The sequence below is a fragment of the Castor canadensis genome, chromosome 7 (genome assembly GCF_047511655.1).
Source record: "Castor canadensis chromosome 7, mCasCan1.hap1v2, whole genome shotgun sequence".
Lineage (NCBI taxonomy): Eukaryota > Metazoa > Chordata > Mammalia > Rodentia > Castoridae > Castor > Castor canadensis.
The window spans coordinates 81,036,195-81,054,230 of record NC_133392.1 but is presented as its reverse complement, the minus strand read 5'-3'; the positions used below and the strand labels follow the sequence as shown (position 1 = coordinate 81,054,230).

Here is an 18,036-nt window from a genome sequence, read left to right as displayed (position 1 = left end):
AAACGGAGGGTTTGGTAGTACTGGGAAAAATGTTTATTTAAAAATGCTTTTAGATTCCAATCGTCCTCAAATAATGTTGCTTATTAATGATATATATTTTCAAGGTCTTTTAGATACTGGTGCAGATGTACCCATCATATCTTTAGATCAGTGGCCAAGTCAATGGCCTATGACCAAAATTAAAGGAACCTTTTCTGGCACTGGTCAAATTACAGATATATGGTAAAATACTGAAGTAAAATTATGTATTGGTCCTAAAGGACAGAAAGGAAAAATAAAACCATATATTGCAGACATAGGAATAAATTTTATGAGGAAGAGATCTATTAGCAGAATGGGGTGCTTCTCTTAATATCCTTACTTTAAATTCTTCAGTGAAAAATATGATGGCTAGAATGGGATATAATAATAAAAAAGGGTTAGGAAAAAATAAACAAGGTGTTATACAAGCTTTACAAATTAAAGGGAAACAAGATAAAATAGGCCTTGGGTATCCAAATTTATAGGAAGGGCCACTGCTCAGTATATACTTCCTTTAACCTGGCTCCAAGAAAAACCTGTATGGACTGAGCAGTGGCCACTAACAAAAGAAAAATTAAAAGCATTAGAAGAATTAGTATATGAACAATTAACAAAGAATCATATTGAACCTTCTACAAGTCCTTGGAATTCTCCTGTATTTGTGATTAAAAAGAAATCAGGAAAATGGAGAATGTTGACAGATTTAGGAAATATAAGTAAGATTATTCAACCCATGGGCCCTTTACAACCAGGCTTACCTCAGCCTGCTATGGTTCCAGCATCATGGAAACTTAAAATTATAGATTTAAAGGATTGTTTCTTTACTATACACCTTAACCTAAAGATAGAGAAAAATTTTCCTTTTCCATTCTTTCTATTAATAATCAAGAACCAATGAAGCGATATCAATGGACAGTATTACCACAAGGAGTGCTGTGTCACCATTTTGTTAATCAACCTTTGAGTAAATTGAGAACAATGTTCCCTACTGCTATTATTATTCATTATATGGATGATATTTTATTTGCTATGGAGACACAAGAACAAGTTAATAAACTATTTGCATCTGCTCAAAAAATTTTACCACAATATGGTTTAGAGATTACATCAGAGAAAGTACAGAAAGAAGAACCTTATATGTATTTAGGATATATTTTAGAAAGGACTCATGTTAAACCACAAAAAATTTCTACACGGAGAGATACATTAAAAACTTTAAATGATTTCCAAAAATTACTAGGAGATATAAATTGGTTACAACCTTCTCCGGGAATTCCTAATTATGCTTTACAACATTTGTTTGACATTTTAAAAGGAGATTCTGGTATTTCCAGCCCACGAGTATTAAGTAGTCAGGCCAAAAAAGAATTACAGGTCTTAGAACAATATATTCAACAAGACTATATTGATCATATAGATCTTTCCTTTCTTTTCAATTAATCATTAACCCTACTTGTCCAAATTAGTTTAATGATTCCTCTTTACTTGGCATTAAAATGAGACATGAGAAAACAACAGACCAATGTTTCTTATGAATACAGACCTATAAATCCTCTACAAAATACTAGTATACATTACCCAGTAAAATACAAAAAAGGATTATACACTACGATCAAGTGGGATTTGTGGGGTTTGTCATGAAAACACAAAGTTGGTTTATGATTTATATACTAACAATACTATACCATATAAATGAAAAAGGTCAATAACCACAAGATTATTTCAAAACACAAAGCAAAAGCACTTGACACAATCTTGATAAAACAACCAACAAACTAGGAATGTAAGTAAACTTCCTTGGACCTGAAAAAATCAGATGCCTTTTACCTATGAAAAGCCCACAGTTAACATGTACTAAATAATAAAAGGTGAAAGGATTTCCCTTGAAAATCAAGAACAAGACAAGAATGTCCCCTTTTACTTACAAAACAGTCTAGCTGAGGAAAAAAAAGGAAAAGACCATCCAGGATTATGGAAAAGAAGTATTTGAAGTTGACAGCCCTTATATATGGAAAACCTTAAAGCATCCATTGAAACACTATTAAAACTAACAAAAGAATGCAGTGCATAGTAATGAATGCCTGCAATCCCAGCACTTGGGAGGTACAGGCAGGAGAATCAGGCCAGCTACATTGTGAGAAACAATAAAAAGCCACAATGAAAGAGTTCAGGGTGCAAGATCAATAACAATGAGCAAGGCATAAATTATGAAAAAAAAAGTCTATTTATAATAAAATCAAAAAGAGTAAAATATCAAATAACTTTAATCAAGGAGGTACAGAGCTTACAGTCTGAAAATCACAAAATAATGCTGAAAGAAATTAAAAACAGCCAGATAAATGGAAAGACATCACATGTCCACACGCTAACTTCATATTGTTAAAATGACAAAGCTTCATTGAAAATCTTTTATTGAAGGACACAAAGTCAAGACAGAGAAATGACAACCTACAAATAAGAGAAATTATTGGCAAATGATACAATGCCTAATTAGGGACTGGTCACAGAATATGCAAAGAATTCTTAAAACTCAACAATAAAAGGGCTAATAACACAATTACATAATACATTAAACTTGCATCCTGCAACTCCCAATGCTGATTTACTCAAAGAGTTTGTGCTTTAAAAAGGAGCTGCTTTTTAAAGCACAAACTCTTCTAGGCACAACGGTTTCAGGTAAGAAATACACTGTCATTTCCTACAGGTAAGGTCTTGCTTGAATTTAGTGATGATTAAGAATTATGACTTAATCATCAGTGTCCTTGGCATCAATTTACTAGTTCAGATTCTGGAATGTGTACTTTTGTCTTTTGCTAAGTCTGGTAATTTTTCAGGCATTATTTCCTCATATACTTTAAATACCTCTCTCCTCTTATCTGGTACTCTGATGTTCCAAATGTTAGTTCTTTTTTTTAATTGCCCCTCTTCTAAATGTTGAGAGAACCAAACTTCTCCTTAATGCCTTGCCTCCAATTTAGTGTAAGCCACCATAATTATTCATAAGGAGAAATACAGCAGTCTTTTAATGAACCACCTGTGCCCTTATGTCCACCCCAGTATTTTTTCTGCATAGTTGAGCGATCTTAAGCAAATATATATAATAAAGTTACTTAACAAAGTTTGTGGTACTCTTGTCTTCTGTGACATCATTAGCTGTTCTTCTTCCCATTATCCACTATCCTTCATCCATTGTGACTTTTTGTTGTTCCTCAAAAATACCAAAACATTTCTATCCACAGGCTTACCTCTCACAATCATTTCATTCAAACTTCTGCTCTAATGCTGGTCTCGCAAAGAGTTCCCCTGCCAGTTTTTCATAAATACACTCAATCCATCTAGACTTGCATTCATTTCTTTGATAGTGGTCACCATGATGAGCATTTACTATATACTACATATTCATGTTTTAGCGCAATTTATATAAACTCATGTACACTTGGTATTTTTTTCCATTGCTATGTCTTCAGCTCTTAAAGAACAACTAGCACATAACAAGAACTCAAAATTATTTAGCATCAAAAGCAATGAAAGAATGCCAACAAAAGGCATATAGGACAATGGAAGTAAAGTTGGCAACTGAGAAATCAGAGTAATAAAGAAAAGCAATAGCAAAACTGAGACAGGCAAAGTCTGCACTACTGGCAGATAAAAGAATGGAAAATACTTCAAAATGAGTCAAAAGTATTTGAGAGTGGTTTGTGGAGGTTTAACTTAGGGATCAGTAAGAAGGAAATCATTTAAAAAGGTATTTTTGAAAAACATTTTGAGACTGCCAACCCCTGAATTAAGTATAGTTAATAATAAATCTGATGTTGATTTGTGCAGTATGGATTAACTCACCTGCAAAGCTCTGGCTTGGGAATTCTTCCTCCAACAACCATGGCTCCTCTCCTTGCTCCAGCCTGAAGATCACCTCTGGCTTAGTCACACAATACCCTGTTAACAGAAATAATTAAGGACATGGGCCAACAGCCTAGATGTCATGGTCTATGATGGAGGGGGAAGTATGTAGCTACTGGAATATCCCAACAGAGAAATGAACATAAATATCTTCTAATGTCCAAATTCCAAATATCATTAAATGTAGAGTGACCACAAGCTTCAAATTACACAGCAAACAGCCTTACCAACTGAAACGAGATGGCTGTAGTTCTCCAGTGTAACATCCCTGTACAGGGACCGTTGGCCAGGATTCAGGTGCTTCCATTCCTCCTGGGTGAAGCCCACAATCACATCCTTAAATGACACTGATCCCTGGAATTTCTGTTCAGCCTGAAATGTTCACAATTAGGTGACACAGAAAATGATGGGTGGGATGATTCCTTACTGAGATTATTGCTTGGAGATTACAAAATTGTTTACAGAATATTTGTTTAATTTATACTTCAGAGAGAAAAGCTAAATAATAACAGAAATATACTGCCATTACATTAATGTATTAATTCATTCAAAAATGAATTAATGTACCTGGAACTATTTTAGTTGTTGGAAGTATGAAATTTAATAAAAATCCTCTTGTACTTATGGACCATAAAACCTAATAAGAAGATACAATATACCTGTATATGTTGCAAGAGCTAAAGTGAAAGTATATACAAGATAGCTAATGCTGAAGTAAGGAGCAAAATTAGTTCAACTTTGGGCTTCACTGAGGAAGGACAGTGGTGACGAAAGAGCAGTGCTGTGTTCTGACAAGCACAGTGCCATGGCGCAAGCAAAGGCAGGGAGTTTCTAACATTCAAGAAATCAGACATGAAGATATAGCCTGACGCTGTCACAAGATAAAAGACCATGGAAGTATTCAGGAAACTGGTTGTGGAGTAATTTTCAGATCAATAGTCTCCAAAATATTTGGTCATTTATCATTTTCAGGAATATTTTTGCTCACTACAGACTTGCACTTACACATTATAGGAGCAAATTGCCAATGTGGTTATTATAAATTTCAATGTAATTCTCACTTAGGTTTAAAAAGATAGAAAGACATCTTATCATATTATTTCATTGCAATATGTATCGTATGCTCTAATTCTTCAATTCATAGACAATAACTAGGATGTGTAGAAGATGGGAAGACTTTGGAACTGCTGTGATTGGAACATCTGTAGAGAACATAGGAGAATATACAACTGAACTATTTTGGATATCCTCTCAGGTGCATGCCTCGATTTCAGGGGTCACTGCTGTGGAAAGGGAAAGTCAAAGAAGTATGAACATGAATCATATGGCCTGGTTTTAATTCTCACAGAAAAAGCCTCTTAAAAAAGGCAGGGGACAAAAAAGTACAAAACACCACCACTAACAGAACCTACTGTAGTAGAACTGGGATGCTAAAGGATAGTGACAACAGAGAGAACAAGATGTCACTAATTCATTGGGCAGAAAGGAAATGTTTCCTCAGACAATCTACATGAATAGCTGCAGATACCAGACAAAGCATGGCATTTTAGCACGATAGGTCTTATCTATACTAAATGGGAAGCAGAACACTGGAGGATTAGAGTAAAAATAGGCTTTGATGGATAGTTTGGTAAAGGCGATTCATCAAGAGTTAATCAGAGGCTTTCAGAGGATTGAGAGGAGAAAATACTCAAGAATGGAATATGAAGGAAAATCACTTTGTACCTAGTTTATAGAGAAAGAACAGGCTATGAAGGACCATGAGGAAATTTTTTTAAAAACTAAGAAATGCCATGTGATCATATCAGTAGATGCAGAAAAATATGATTAAGACAAACCCTGACAAGCTAGCAATAGAAAGAATTTTCTCAACATAGTAACAGATTTCCATAAACACCTACAAACAAACACCACATTTAATTTTGAAATATGGAAAGTGTTTAACTTTAAAACTAGTACCAATAAGGACGCCTGATAGTCCCAATTTTACTGAACATTTTTCTAAAGTTTGTAGAGCAATAAGGTAAAACAATCTTATACACAGAAAAGTCCAAATAAAAGTACAGATTTAGGAAATGGCTACAAGCTTCATAATAAACCTTAGGTATTTCTTTCTACCAGCAGAAGCAGAAAATTAATTTTAAAAATACAGTTAACAATAGCATGAAAAATAAGAAAATAGTTACAAAGGGAATTACAAAATATAATGAAAGAAACTAAAGAGGAACAATATAACAGATTTACAGATGGGAAAGATCATTATCAGAAAAATATCAATTCTCCCCATGCTGTTACATAGATTCAAAGCAAACAAATATACAGCAAATACTTTGGTGGAGATTAGATAAACTGATTCTACGTTGTGAAAGCAAGGGCTTTCAATAGACAAGGCAATCTTGAAGAAAATCTAAGCCTGAAGAAATGTTCTCATATATCAAGTATTATCATGGCAGGATTTTTCAAATGTATAAGTGAAACAGAATAGAGCTACAAAAAACAGACCCACACATGTATGGTCATTTGATTCATCACAACAGTGACAGAATAACAATCATTTTAATAAATGATACACTGAAATTATAATATGTATTTATTTCTATCTTCTGGAACAGCAGATACCCATCTTAGGGTAGCTCTAACTTTAAAAAGTTAAAGCAGCAAGAAATTTACCTCATAACATGTAAAGACTTGTTAAATAAGACATGTTATATTAACCATACTATATTAAGAACCCATCTTTACCAAAAGAAGGAATAAAGATGCAACCCACCCAATGTGAAAAAGGTATCTCGGAATATATCTATCTGACACAGAACTCTTATCCCTAGCACAGAAAGAAATTTATCTCTGGCATAGAAATTATTCAATTTATTCCTAGCATAGAAAGAATTCATGGGGGCAAATGTAGTAGTTCACATCTATAATCCCAGCAGCCAGAAGGCTAAGGCAGGAGGGTCAAAAATGCAGAGCCAGCGTGAGCTATGCAGAGCTCCAAGCCAACCTGGACTACATAGTGAGATCCTATCTCAAATTAATAAGAAAAAAAAGGAGGTTGTATCAACTACAAAGCATAAAGGAAACATTTCAACAGAAACTGTGGAAGTCAGAAACACTGGGCAAAAATTCAACCTGTAATTTATAAATGAGAAAATCAAATAGAAACATTTTGAAGCTAAATAGAAAATTACTACAAAAAACTAAATTGTATAAAAATATTCTTCTAATGAGTATTTTCCTAATAAATATTGATAAAAGTGTAACAATGCACACAGACAACAAGACATTTTCTAATTCTTCAGGCTGAAGGAAAACAATAGTTGATGAAAGCACAAAAGGGTAGGAAAGAGTGCACACCTGAAGAGGAAATTGATTGCAAGCACAGTAATGCCCTTTGGAGTCTCTGACACCTAAAAGTAAAAGCACAAGATGGAGACAAATGAAGTTAAACTATTCTAAGATTCTTGCATTGTTTGTGATGCAATTAATTACTAATTTAAGACAGACAAAAAATTAAGAATGCATATTGTAATATTTGGAGTGAATACTAAAAAATACAAAATGGCAAACTAAAAAACTACTTGATAAAAAAGAAAATAATGAATAAATTGTATTTTCATGAAGCAAAATACAGGTAGCACAAGACAGAAGCAACTACTGGTGCGAAAGCAGCACAAATGAATCCAATGTAATATTAAAAGAAAGAAGACTGATATCAAAAGTACCCATGCTGATCTACACAACTAATTTTCAGTAACAGGCAATGTCAATCAACAATGCTGAAAGAGAGTCCACCTTAGAAGAAAGGAGGCTGGTGTTAGAGATGAGAAAGGGCAGGAAGTAACCTTGAGGAGTGGTGGAAATGTTCAGTATCTTGATCTTGTTGATGACTATTAGGATGCACTTACGTGTTTTACACCACACACACACACACACACACACACACACACACACACACACACATACACACACACACACAGGGCAGAACACAGACATATTGAAAGCACTTTACACTTTACCATATGCATGCTATACCTCAGCAGGGAAAACTGAATCCAAAATCGGAGGAAGACAGCACACATGAATAATGAATGAACACATGATATCAACAATATCCAGCTCCTGGTAAATCCACAGCCAGCAGCTGCAGGAGTTTACAAGAGTGTAATTGACAGTTTTTGAAAGAAATAAAGTTTGAAGCTAATACTTTAAGTTGCCAATAAACAGCATGAAAATAAAATCTTTCCATCCATTGATGCAGCGACACTTCTTGGGTAGCAAGGCTGAGGTTCCTTAACTGTCTAAAGTATTTAAAGAATACACTGATAAGAAAACAGGTTTATGAAGAGCTGAGGTAAACCAACACGATGATACCTCCCTGAGTAATTCTCAACAGCAGTAGGCCCCACAGACCAACATAACAACTTGAAGGAAACTTCAAATATCTTTTCTAGCAAGTAGTTTTCACATTTTGAGTACCAACTTGGGAGTTCTTCTTCATCCAGAAAAAGAGGGAACTGCCCACAGACTCAGACTGAAGAGATCTCAAGTTTGTCAACTGTCAAACTACATACTTATGTTTTTACCCAATTATTCCATATACATAACCAATATAAACACGTTAGGTTAGATAGTAAGTACCAAAACTAAAGCAGTCAAAGTACTGTATTAGCTATTTTAAAAACTAACATCAGATTTAGCTCAAACTTTGAACTCACAAATCAAGACAGACATATTCAATTCCAAGTAATGTCTCCTGTAGTAGTTTTAATTTTTATCAAAACCATTAAAAAATGTATTAAAAATATTCTTGCTGGACTGGGAGTGTGGCTCAAGTGCTAGAGTACCTGCCTAGCAAGTGCAAAGGCCCTGAATTCAAACCGCAGTAGTAACAAAAAAATTTATGCTGAGCACGGTGGGGTGCACCTATGGTTTCAGCTACTGAGGAGGCCGAGGCACGAAAATTGATAATAAACTATCCATTAAACAAACATCTGAAACAAATGATTCTGAACTACCATAATGAGACTGAGCAGTTTAGGAGTGACATGGAATATAAAGCTATCCTTAATGTTTTCTAGGTTGGATGGAAGAGAAGCAATAGTTAATCAAAAGGTCTTGATGAGGGGCTGAGGACATGGCTCAAACTGTAAAGTGCCTGCCTAGCAAGTGCAAGGCCCTGAGTTCAAACCTCACTACTCCGTTTTTTAAAAAATCTTGGTAAGACACTATTTAACATAGATATGGGGATGTAGTTCAGTGGTACAGCACTTGCCTAGCATGTACAAGGTCCTGATTTCAATTCCCAGCACTGCAAAATATAAAAACAATTTAAAAAATTCAGTGAGGAATAAAGAAATGCAGATTCAAATGTAACCATTACTAATGTATTCATAAATAAGAACTGAAAAGCAGCAAGCTACCAATTTTTTATAAAGGAAATTTGATCAGCAGCACAAACAAAATAGAAAAAATGGAGTAAGAGCTATAATATAAAAATATATCAATAGTACACTTACATAGTAAGCTAAATTTCAAAAATACAACAAAAAACTAAGGTATTACAGAGCATATAAAGGTGCTAAATTTCTCATCAATAACAGAAATTCTTGATTTTAAAACAAAACCAGCAGCAAGCTATTCACAAGGAAAGATCAAAAAATGTGAAAGCGATGGACAAAAATTAAATTTGCAGGACAAAATGTAAGCAAAATAAAAGTAGGACTGATTGTTTTTACATTAGATAAGTAACACTAAGGGCCAAATTAAATGATCAAAGATAATTCTCCATGGAGATATAATTACTATATACCTTTTTTAGCACAAATTACCTTAAAAAGTCGGGCATGGTGGTGCATGCCATTCATCCCAGCACTTGGGAGGCTGAACCAGAGGATCATGAGTTTAAGGACAGCCTGGGCTACATAGCAAGAACTACCTCAGGAAAAAGTAAAACAAGACACAAACCAAACATATGGAAAAAGCTGCTACGAGTTCCAGGATGCTTTGATTAAAATACACTAACACATCCATGAAACACAGGAGAGCTAAGAAAACAAAAAAGAATATGATATGAAAGCCCACAGAAAAATAGATGTTTCACGAGAAACTTAAAAACTGATTTAGAAAGTAATGGAAAACTGGCCTAATGATCAACAGCCAGAAATATGACTATGAAGTCATATAAAGTCAATTAGAAGCCAGACACAATGGGGCACACCTGCAGTTCCAACCACTCAGGAAGCCAGTGGGACCAACTCAGTGAAACTCACCTCAATAAATAATAAATACATACATACATACATACATGCACACATAAAGTGTTTCAGAAAGGAGACAAAGTCCCTTTTAGTGCTGGGAAAGTAGCTCAATGGTAGGTGCTTACCTAGCATGCCTAAGGCCCTAGAAAAATCACCAGGCTTAGATGTTTTTAGTATTATAGTACAGCCACTATTAATTAAAATGACAATTCATGTGAATTAAACATTCTATAACAAGTATTTGTTAACTATCATAAACCTAACATGAAAAAAATATTGTTCAGGAACAGTTCACATTTCATTTTTAATGCAAATATTCTAAATAACACTCTGGCAGACTTCATTATAATCTACTAAGACTAACTCAACATGAACAGACACAGGTAGACTGCAGAAATGCAGATTACTTTGCTCACAATGTGGTCTCTACTTAAAACAATCCATAGTAGGTATGTAAAAATTTTGCAGAATGAATGACCTCATGTTTTTTCCTAAAATTCAGGCTTAAATTAAATACTTCAGAACTCCAGAAATAGGAGTTATTCCACACAGATTGAATACAACTCTGATTAAAATGAAGAACCATTCACATGGACCACTTCTATCAAAATTGACCTCAGTCTGGGTCACAAAGATTTCAACAAATTTCAAAGATTTGAAATCTTACAAAGTACTTCTTTTTGCACAGTAGGAATAAGATATCTTCAATAACAAAGACACTAATTAGAAAAATCACTCAGTTTAGATAGTAAAAGATACATTTCTAAGTGGGGATTCAAGAATATTTTTAATTGAATTATAAAAATATAACTTACTAAAGCTTGTGAGATACAGCTAATACCATGATTAGAAATGCACCCTTAATAATATAGAAAAAGGGATGAAAGAAATCAAATATCCATCTTTTTTAGAAAAAGAGCAAATTACACACAAAGGATGGAAACAGAAGGACATATTACAGATTACACATTACTTAATTAAAACAAGCTCACACACAATAGAAAAAGTCAAATTGGTTCTCTAAAAAAAAAAAAAAAAATCTAATAGACTTGACAGTACCCTGGGAAGACTAATCAAGATATATAGAAAAAAAGGTCCACTTATCAATATCTGACAGGAAAAAAAATCCCTACAGCTCCTAATCTCAATGAAAACATTAAGGAAGATGGTATGAGCAACTACACCAGAAGATTAGAAAATTTAAACTAAAAAGTGACATTCATAGAAAAACACAACTTTCCAACTTACTTTAAGAAAAAAAGAAAAGAAAATCTAATGTATCACATCTACTAAGAAAATTGGAACTATAATTTAAAGTTTTCCTCTGAACACTGAAGAAAATTTCAGGCATAGATGGTCTTGCAGGTAAAAAAATATCTAGGAAAGAAATACCACCAAAATTAAAACTTGCAGAGAAAAACAAGAAGAAATATTCAAGAATTGATATTATGAATACAGAATAATCTTTAAAAAAACATACAAAAAATTACAGGTCAATTTCTGTTTTGCACATAGACACAAAAATCCTATACAAAATATAAATTAATGAAATCTAATAATATAAAAAAAAGTATAATGGATTATGACCAAGTTGGGTTTATTTTAGAAACACCAACTTACTTCTACATCTCAAAATCAATTAATGTAATTCATCAACTAAAAAGAACAATCTGATTTCAATATAGATGCCAAAAATAATTTGATAAAATTTAATAGGAATTCATAATCAAAAAAGAAACTGCATAATTTGGAATGGGATATTCTTGGTAAAAAAAAATTTCTAAAAAAAAATGGTATTCCTTGATTTATGATGCGGTTATCATAAGTTGAAAATATCCTAAGCAAAATGAATGGAATACACCTTACTTGCCAAATACCATAGGCTAGCAACACAATACTCTAAACAGCAGCAATTGTTTACCCTCCTGATCTTGGAAGCTAAGGTTGACTGTCACTGCCCAACATTGTCTATCACTTTTGTACCATTATAAAGTCAAAATAATTTAAGTTAATCTATCACAAGGGGATAAGATGGGGGACTAAAGACATCCATCTATTCTTAGCATCTCTGGGGAAGTTACCAGAAGCTGAAAAGTAGCCAATTTTCAAGGTGGATAACAGCAGGAAATGAGGTTACAGTAGTGAAGAAACAGAACCATATTTAAAAAAAGAATGTGAACGGCTTTGGCATACCACACAGGACTGCTCCAATGAGTAGAAAGCCTAGACAAACACAGTGCTGCATACAGCTGGAGAGGGTGGGATTACAGTGAAAGAAATAACACATCTTGGCTGGGTGGAGTGGCTCACATCTGCAAACCCAGCTACTCAAGAAGCAGAGATTGGAGTATCACCATTTGAAGCCAACCTAGGAAAAAAGTTAGCAAGACCTAATCTCAACCAACAAGCTGGGTGTGGTGGTGCGCTCCTATGATCCCAGCTATGTGGGAAGCCTTAAGAAAGAGGATCATAGTCTGAGGCTGGCTCCGGACAAAAACATAAAACCCTGGCTCAAGTGGTAGAGCAACTCCCTAGCAAGTACAAGGCCCTGAGTGGAAAATTTACTACAGCTAAAATAATAATAATAATAGTATATAAAGAATTCTTAGAAAACTTAGTAAAAGAATACTAACTGAAAAGCCATAAATTTATGAAAGTTGTATAACCTCATTAATAATCAGACACAAAAAAACAAAAAGCCATGTTTTTCCATCCATTATCATCTTTTATACACGGAACAAAGGCAGGAAAAATGATCTTCAAATAATAGTGTATCTACAAAAACCCAAAAATCCTCATGTCCTCTAACTCAAAACTATTGATCACAGGAGTATTTTGGAGAACAGTGATTGATTCTTAAACTAGTGGAATCAGTCTCACGTGGACCCTTGCAAAACAGTGGCGGGTCATGCTCAAAGAATCTCTAGCAGTATTTTGGGGAGGGGGCTTGAGAATCTGCATTTCAAACAAGTCCAAGGTGATGCTGATGCTGCAGGTCAAGTGCACGTCTCTAAAGCCTGGAGATGTAGAGAATGACAAGGATGTTCACAGCTTTATTTATATTAATGAAAAACAGAAACTAAATAAATGTCTACAAATAAAATACAGTACTTAGAATACAATGTGGTCACACAATGGGATAATATATAGCATTAAAAGGAATAAACTACATATAGATGTATCTAAAATTACTGCTGAACTGGGAGGAAAAAAAACGTGTATCATCATCAACACACTTTACTTTTTGTTTGAGACAGGATCTTGCTACATAGCCCATGCAGGCCTGGATCCTCCTGCCTCAGTCTCCCAAGTGCTGGAATTACAGGCTTGCCTCACCATGCCCAACTATTTGACATATTTTTAAAACCACCTAAAACAATACATGTTGTTGCTCAACTACCATGCATGTTTTTAATGTATATACGCAGGTAAAATAAGACTAACAGACACAAGATGAAGCCTTAATGAGACATGATGAGGATAATGCCAAGAAAGAGCCACCAGAAAAGTGGTATCGGAAGCTGACAAAGGAGTCTTTCAAGGAGAGGACAGTCAGAAAGGAAGGTAGCAGTTGTCCAAGATCTGCAACTACAATGTAGTCATTGGTGACCTGAATCTAGATAGATTGCAAAAAAGCAGAAAGGAAAAATCAAGACACTATACTATGGGATGAAATGTGATTGAGAAGCTCAAAAATATTTACCAGAGAAGTTGACTTTGAACTCTGTGCTGCACAACCTGTCTACACAGCCTAAGTCAACGATAATTACAGGAATTTTGCAACAGGCATGCAGGCTATTTCTCCTTTCAGCATTGTAGGTTTTACACCTGGATCAAACAAGTCCATGTGAAAATTGACACCTCTTGCACCATGTCTTCAACCCTTTCACACTACTGAGTGTAAAAATAGTTTTAAGGCAATAGGCTGCATTTATTTCAGGGCTACTACTGGACGGTTATTCACTATATGTTATGATAAAAAAAAATATCTTCCAGGAAATCTTTGCCTTCAGAGGAATCAATCTTCTGTATCCAAAATGCAGTGTCATCCTTTCTGTTATGTTTGTGAGAAAGATCAGAGACATATTTGCAGCTCACATGAGTGACTCTAAGATCATTATATATTAACATGCCAACTAGGCCCTGCTACTGATCTGTTGCTTTATATTTTCTGTGAAATTCAACTTTATCTATTACTAATTTCTCATTTTAATACATCGATCCCTACAAACTCATAAAATCCATTGTAAGATAAAGGAGATGAATTCGCTAGTAAATGGATGGAATTGGAGAGCATCATTCTGAGTGAGGTTAGCCTGGCCCAAAAGACCAAAAATCGTATGTTCTCCCTCATATGTGGACATTAGATCAAGGGCAAACACAACAAGGGGTTTGGACTTTGAGCACATGATAAAAGCGAGAGCACACAAGGGAGGAGTGAGGATAGGTAAGACACCTAAAACATTAGCTAGCATTTGTTGCCCTTAACGCAGAGAAACTAAAGCAGATACCTTAAAAGCAACTGAGGCCAATAGGAAAAGGGGACCAGGAACTAGAGAAAAGGTTAGATCAAAAAGAATTAACCTAGAAGGTAACACACATGCACAGGAAATTAATGTGTGTCAACTCCCTGTATAGCTATCCTTATCTCAACCAGTAAAAACCCACAAAATTACAGATAAGGGCAAAATAGTTTCTGCTGGGTATTGAGGGGGTAGGGGGGAGAGGGAGGGGGTGGAGTGGGTGGTAAGGGAGGGGGTGGGGGCAGGGGGAAGAAATGACCCAAGCCTTGTATGCACATATGAATAAAAAAAAAAAAAAGATAAAGGAGATGAACAGATGAACAACTTACCTCATTCATTTTGTGCTGCTCTAGGAAAAACGTAGACAACTCTGAAATTTCAGCTGGAATAGAAGAAAAATAGAGTCATAAAAGATCTTGGCTCACAGCAGCTTTTCAATTCTTCCATCCTAAAAAGCTACACACATCCAATAGATAAAACGCTTCCGGTGGGAAAATGTTAATATCCTGTTGACACTTCAGAATAATCAGGAGGAAGAGTGAAAGACTACCCCCTATTACTCTAATATAATCGCGTTACTCTTTGGCTAAAGTTTTTCCACTGGGTAAATGTAATATTTACATCTTAAGGATTTTAACAGTTTTAACTTCCGTTGGTATTCACAAAAAATATTAAACGGCAATATGGTTAAACAAGTTAATAATGCATCTAATGAAGGAACTTTTACACCTCCCTGAAAACTGTTGCAAAAGATACTCTAGGCTAAGCTATCAATTTTTCTGCTAATATTACTTTCTCTTTGGTTAATGAGTGCACTGAAAGACATAAAAAGTGCTTCAAGGAAACAAAAACATTTTAACTTCTTTTAACTTTATTTCTCAAAAAGATGTTTTACAAGAAACTTTCTTTGAATTAAGTGGAAAGTAGACAGTCCCCCGAATTTTATTCTTCAGCAAACCTAACAAATTGTGATCTTCAAAAAGTCACTAACCTTCAGAAATTTTTTTAAAATACTTATATCAAATAAAACAAAAATAGACACTTCTTGAAGATCCATCCTGAATGCTAGGGGGAAATCAAGCAGATAAACAGCATTCATCAAGATGCAGTGACAAGACTAGAGAGCGGAGATCAAAGGAGCAGAGCGCATCCAGAGGGGATTGATTGACAGGGAGCCCGCGTCAAGACAGACCCCACACGCGCCGCGCACGCACACGCGCTCCCTGCAGCACCGCCCAGTCCCCAGATGGGCGTGCGCCTCACGCACGCGCACAAGTCCTACTCTCGCGACTCAAGACCACGCTGCGAAGACCGGGCACTAGGCCTTCGCTGAGACAGCTTTGAGTCCCGATAAAAACGTCGCCATTCCGAGGTCCGATCTCCGGGTCTGCAGGGCTCCTCCCCACTGCCGGGCACTGAACGCCTGTTGCCCGCCCCGCCTTCCTCACCCAGTCCTTCGGGGCTCACCTGTCGCTCCCGAGTCGAATTCGCTGGCCCACGAAGAGCGCGTAACGGCAGCCCGGACCACCTCCCACGTGAGGCCCGAGGAAAACGGAAGAGGTGCAGAGGCTGCAAGCAGCAAGAGACGTGCGCAAATACAGCGCGCATAGCCAGGGCCCTTCACCGCAATGGCCAAACTACCATTCCCATGAGGCTCCGCGACTATCTCTTCCGGATTGTCGCCGCCTTCACGCGTTTTGATTTTGGAGTCCGTATTGCTGCGGATAGCAACCCGGATCCCGATTGCTCCCCCGAAAATGATAAATCACAGAGGAACTCTGTGGCCATGGTGAAGTTTAGACACAGAACTGTCAAGGAAAAGAAAGCAGCATGTAAAGTTCACTTTTAAACATTCAGAAATACCCTAGACATACAATAGGAGACTTACTATCAGACATCGTCAGAACTTCTCTCCGAAAAAAATTTTAAAACGGGGAAGGGGAGACAAAGCCAGTTCATGGAAATCAGTAAAGCGACACAAAGAAATGGTAACTCAACCTGAAAATAAACACGATACAAAAGAAGAAAAGAAATATATTCTTTCCTCTGTGATATTAAAATGAGTTGAATAAATGGAGATAAGACATTTTGAATAAGGAATTCAAAAAATTCCTATAAGATTCTCAATAGTTTCTGTATTTTTTTTCTCAGGTTTTGGTGTATTGTGTACTTTACAAAAGCATTCTTGACTTCGTTTTTCACTAGAAAAAAAGTCTAAGAAATCAGTATGTGTAATATTTTTTATTCAAAATAGTTTGGCACTAAGTGGAAGAAAGATGCTATCATTAGGAATGTTTTTGGATACAGTATAATGTAGCATTTGAAAACAATGAGGGAAGAATGGAGTATTCCAGAGAGTATGTCATCCCTAATAATCAGGAACATACATGTTAGAAATATCTTTAAGATATTGGGGTGTCAAGAGAGAGATGACACGACTCACAAGTCAATAGGCAAGGCAAAATTTACTTCTACAGAAGGGTGCACCACACCAGGAAGTCTGGTAGGTATGCACACTGGGCAGGAAGTCGCAAGGGTTTTATATGACACCATGATGTCCCTCTCCTGCCCCTGAATTGGGCAGGTTTGGGGCTCACAGTCTACTCAGTTGGCTAATTAAAAAGGGGCCAGGTAAGGTGTGACCTTTGGGAACAAAGAAGTTTAAAAGTTCAGAGAAGCAATGACTGTTTTTAGTTATCAGGGCACTTAGGAGAATTTTTGCCCTACTGAGGATAAAAACCCTTTGTTCTTAATAGAAAATTTCATCACGTTAAGCAGAGTCCATGAAGCGAATGTATGGGAAGCCAAGTTAGTGAGACTAACATTTGTAACAGCAGCGATTACTGATTTAATCCTCTGGCAGAAAAGATCCAACCTAAGTTGATTCTCACATACGTAAGATTTCACACTTAAACATAGTAAAATTTAACATAGGTTCAGTATTTGAAATGCTTGAAATAAATTGCTGTATAAATTTAGAAATTGAGAGTTGACACCAAAGACAGAAATCATAAATTCAGTATCTGATATGTTTTATTGAACAGTTAAAAATAAGCAATTCAGTTCCAGTACATTTTTAAAATATTTAAAGCAAATCTGCATCTGCAAATTCAACCAACTGTGATCAAAAGTATTTGGGAAGAAAAATGTGTCTGTACTTTACATGTACAGACTTTTTTCTTTTCATGTCTATATAAATTTGCATTATACTATATCTTATAAGTAATCTAGGGAATCTTTAAAGTGTACAGAACCATATGTATAAGGACATGCAAAACTATGCCATTTTATATAAGATATTGTTACATGCCAGTTTGAAGTGTTGCAGGCTGGTG

General features: G+C 35.6%; 1 protein-coding gene across 1 annotated transcript in view; it reads right to left on the bottom strand.

The window, feature by feature from the left end:
• Znf33b (zinc finger protein 33B) overlaps positions 1-16,297 on the bottom strand; it is a 34,239-nt gene extending 17,942 nt beyond the window's left edge. Inside the window, exons 1-4 of the mRNA XM_020156985.2 lie at positions 16,169-16,297; positions 15,031-15,083; positions 4,149-4,293; positions 3,862-3,957 (exon numbers count right to left, since the gene is read on the bottom strand). Of these exons, the coding sequence (XP_020012574.2) occupies positions 3,862-3,957; positions 4,149-4,293; positions 15,031-15,039 (250 nt within the window). The 5' untranslated portion in view covers positions 15,040-15,083; positions 16,169-16,297. The remainder of the gene's footprint in view (positions 1-3,861; positions 3,958-4,148; positions 4,294-15,030; positions 15,084-16,168) is intronic.
• Between the last annotated feature and the right edge of the window lie 1,739 nt (positions 16,298-18,036).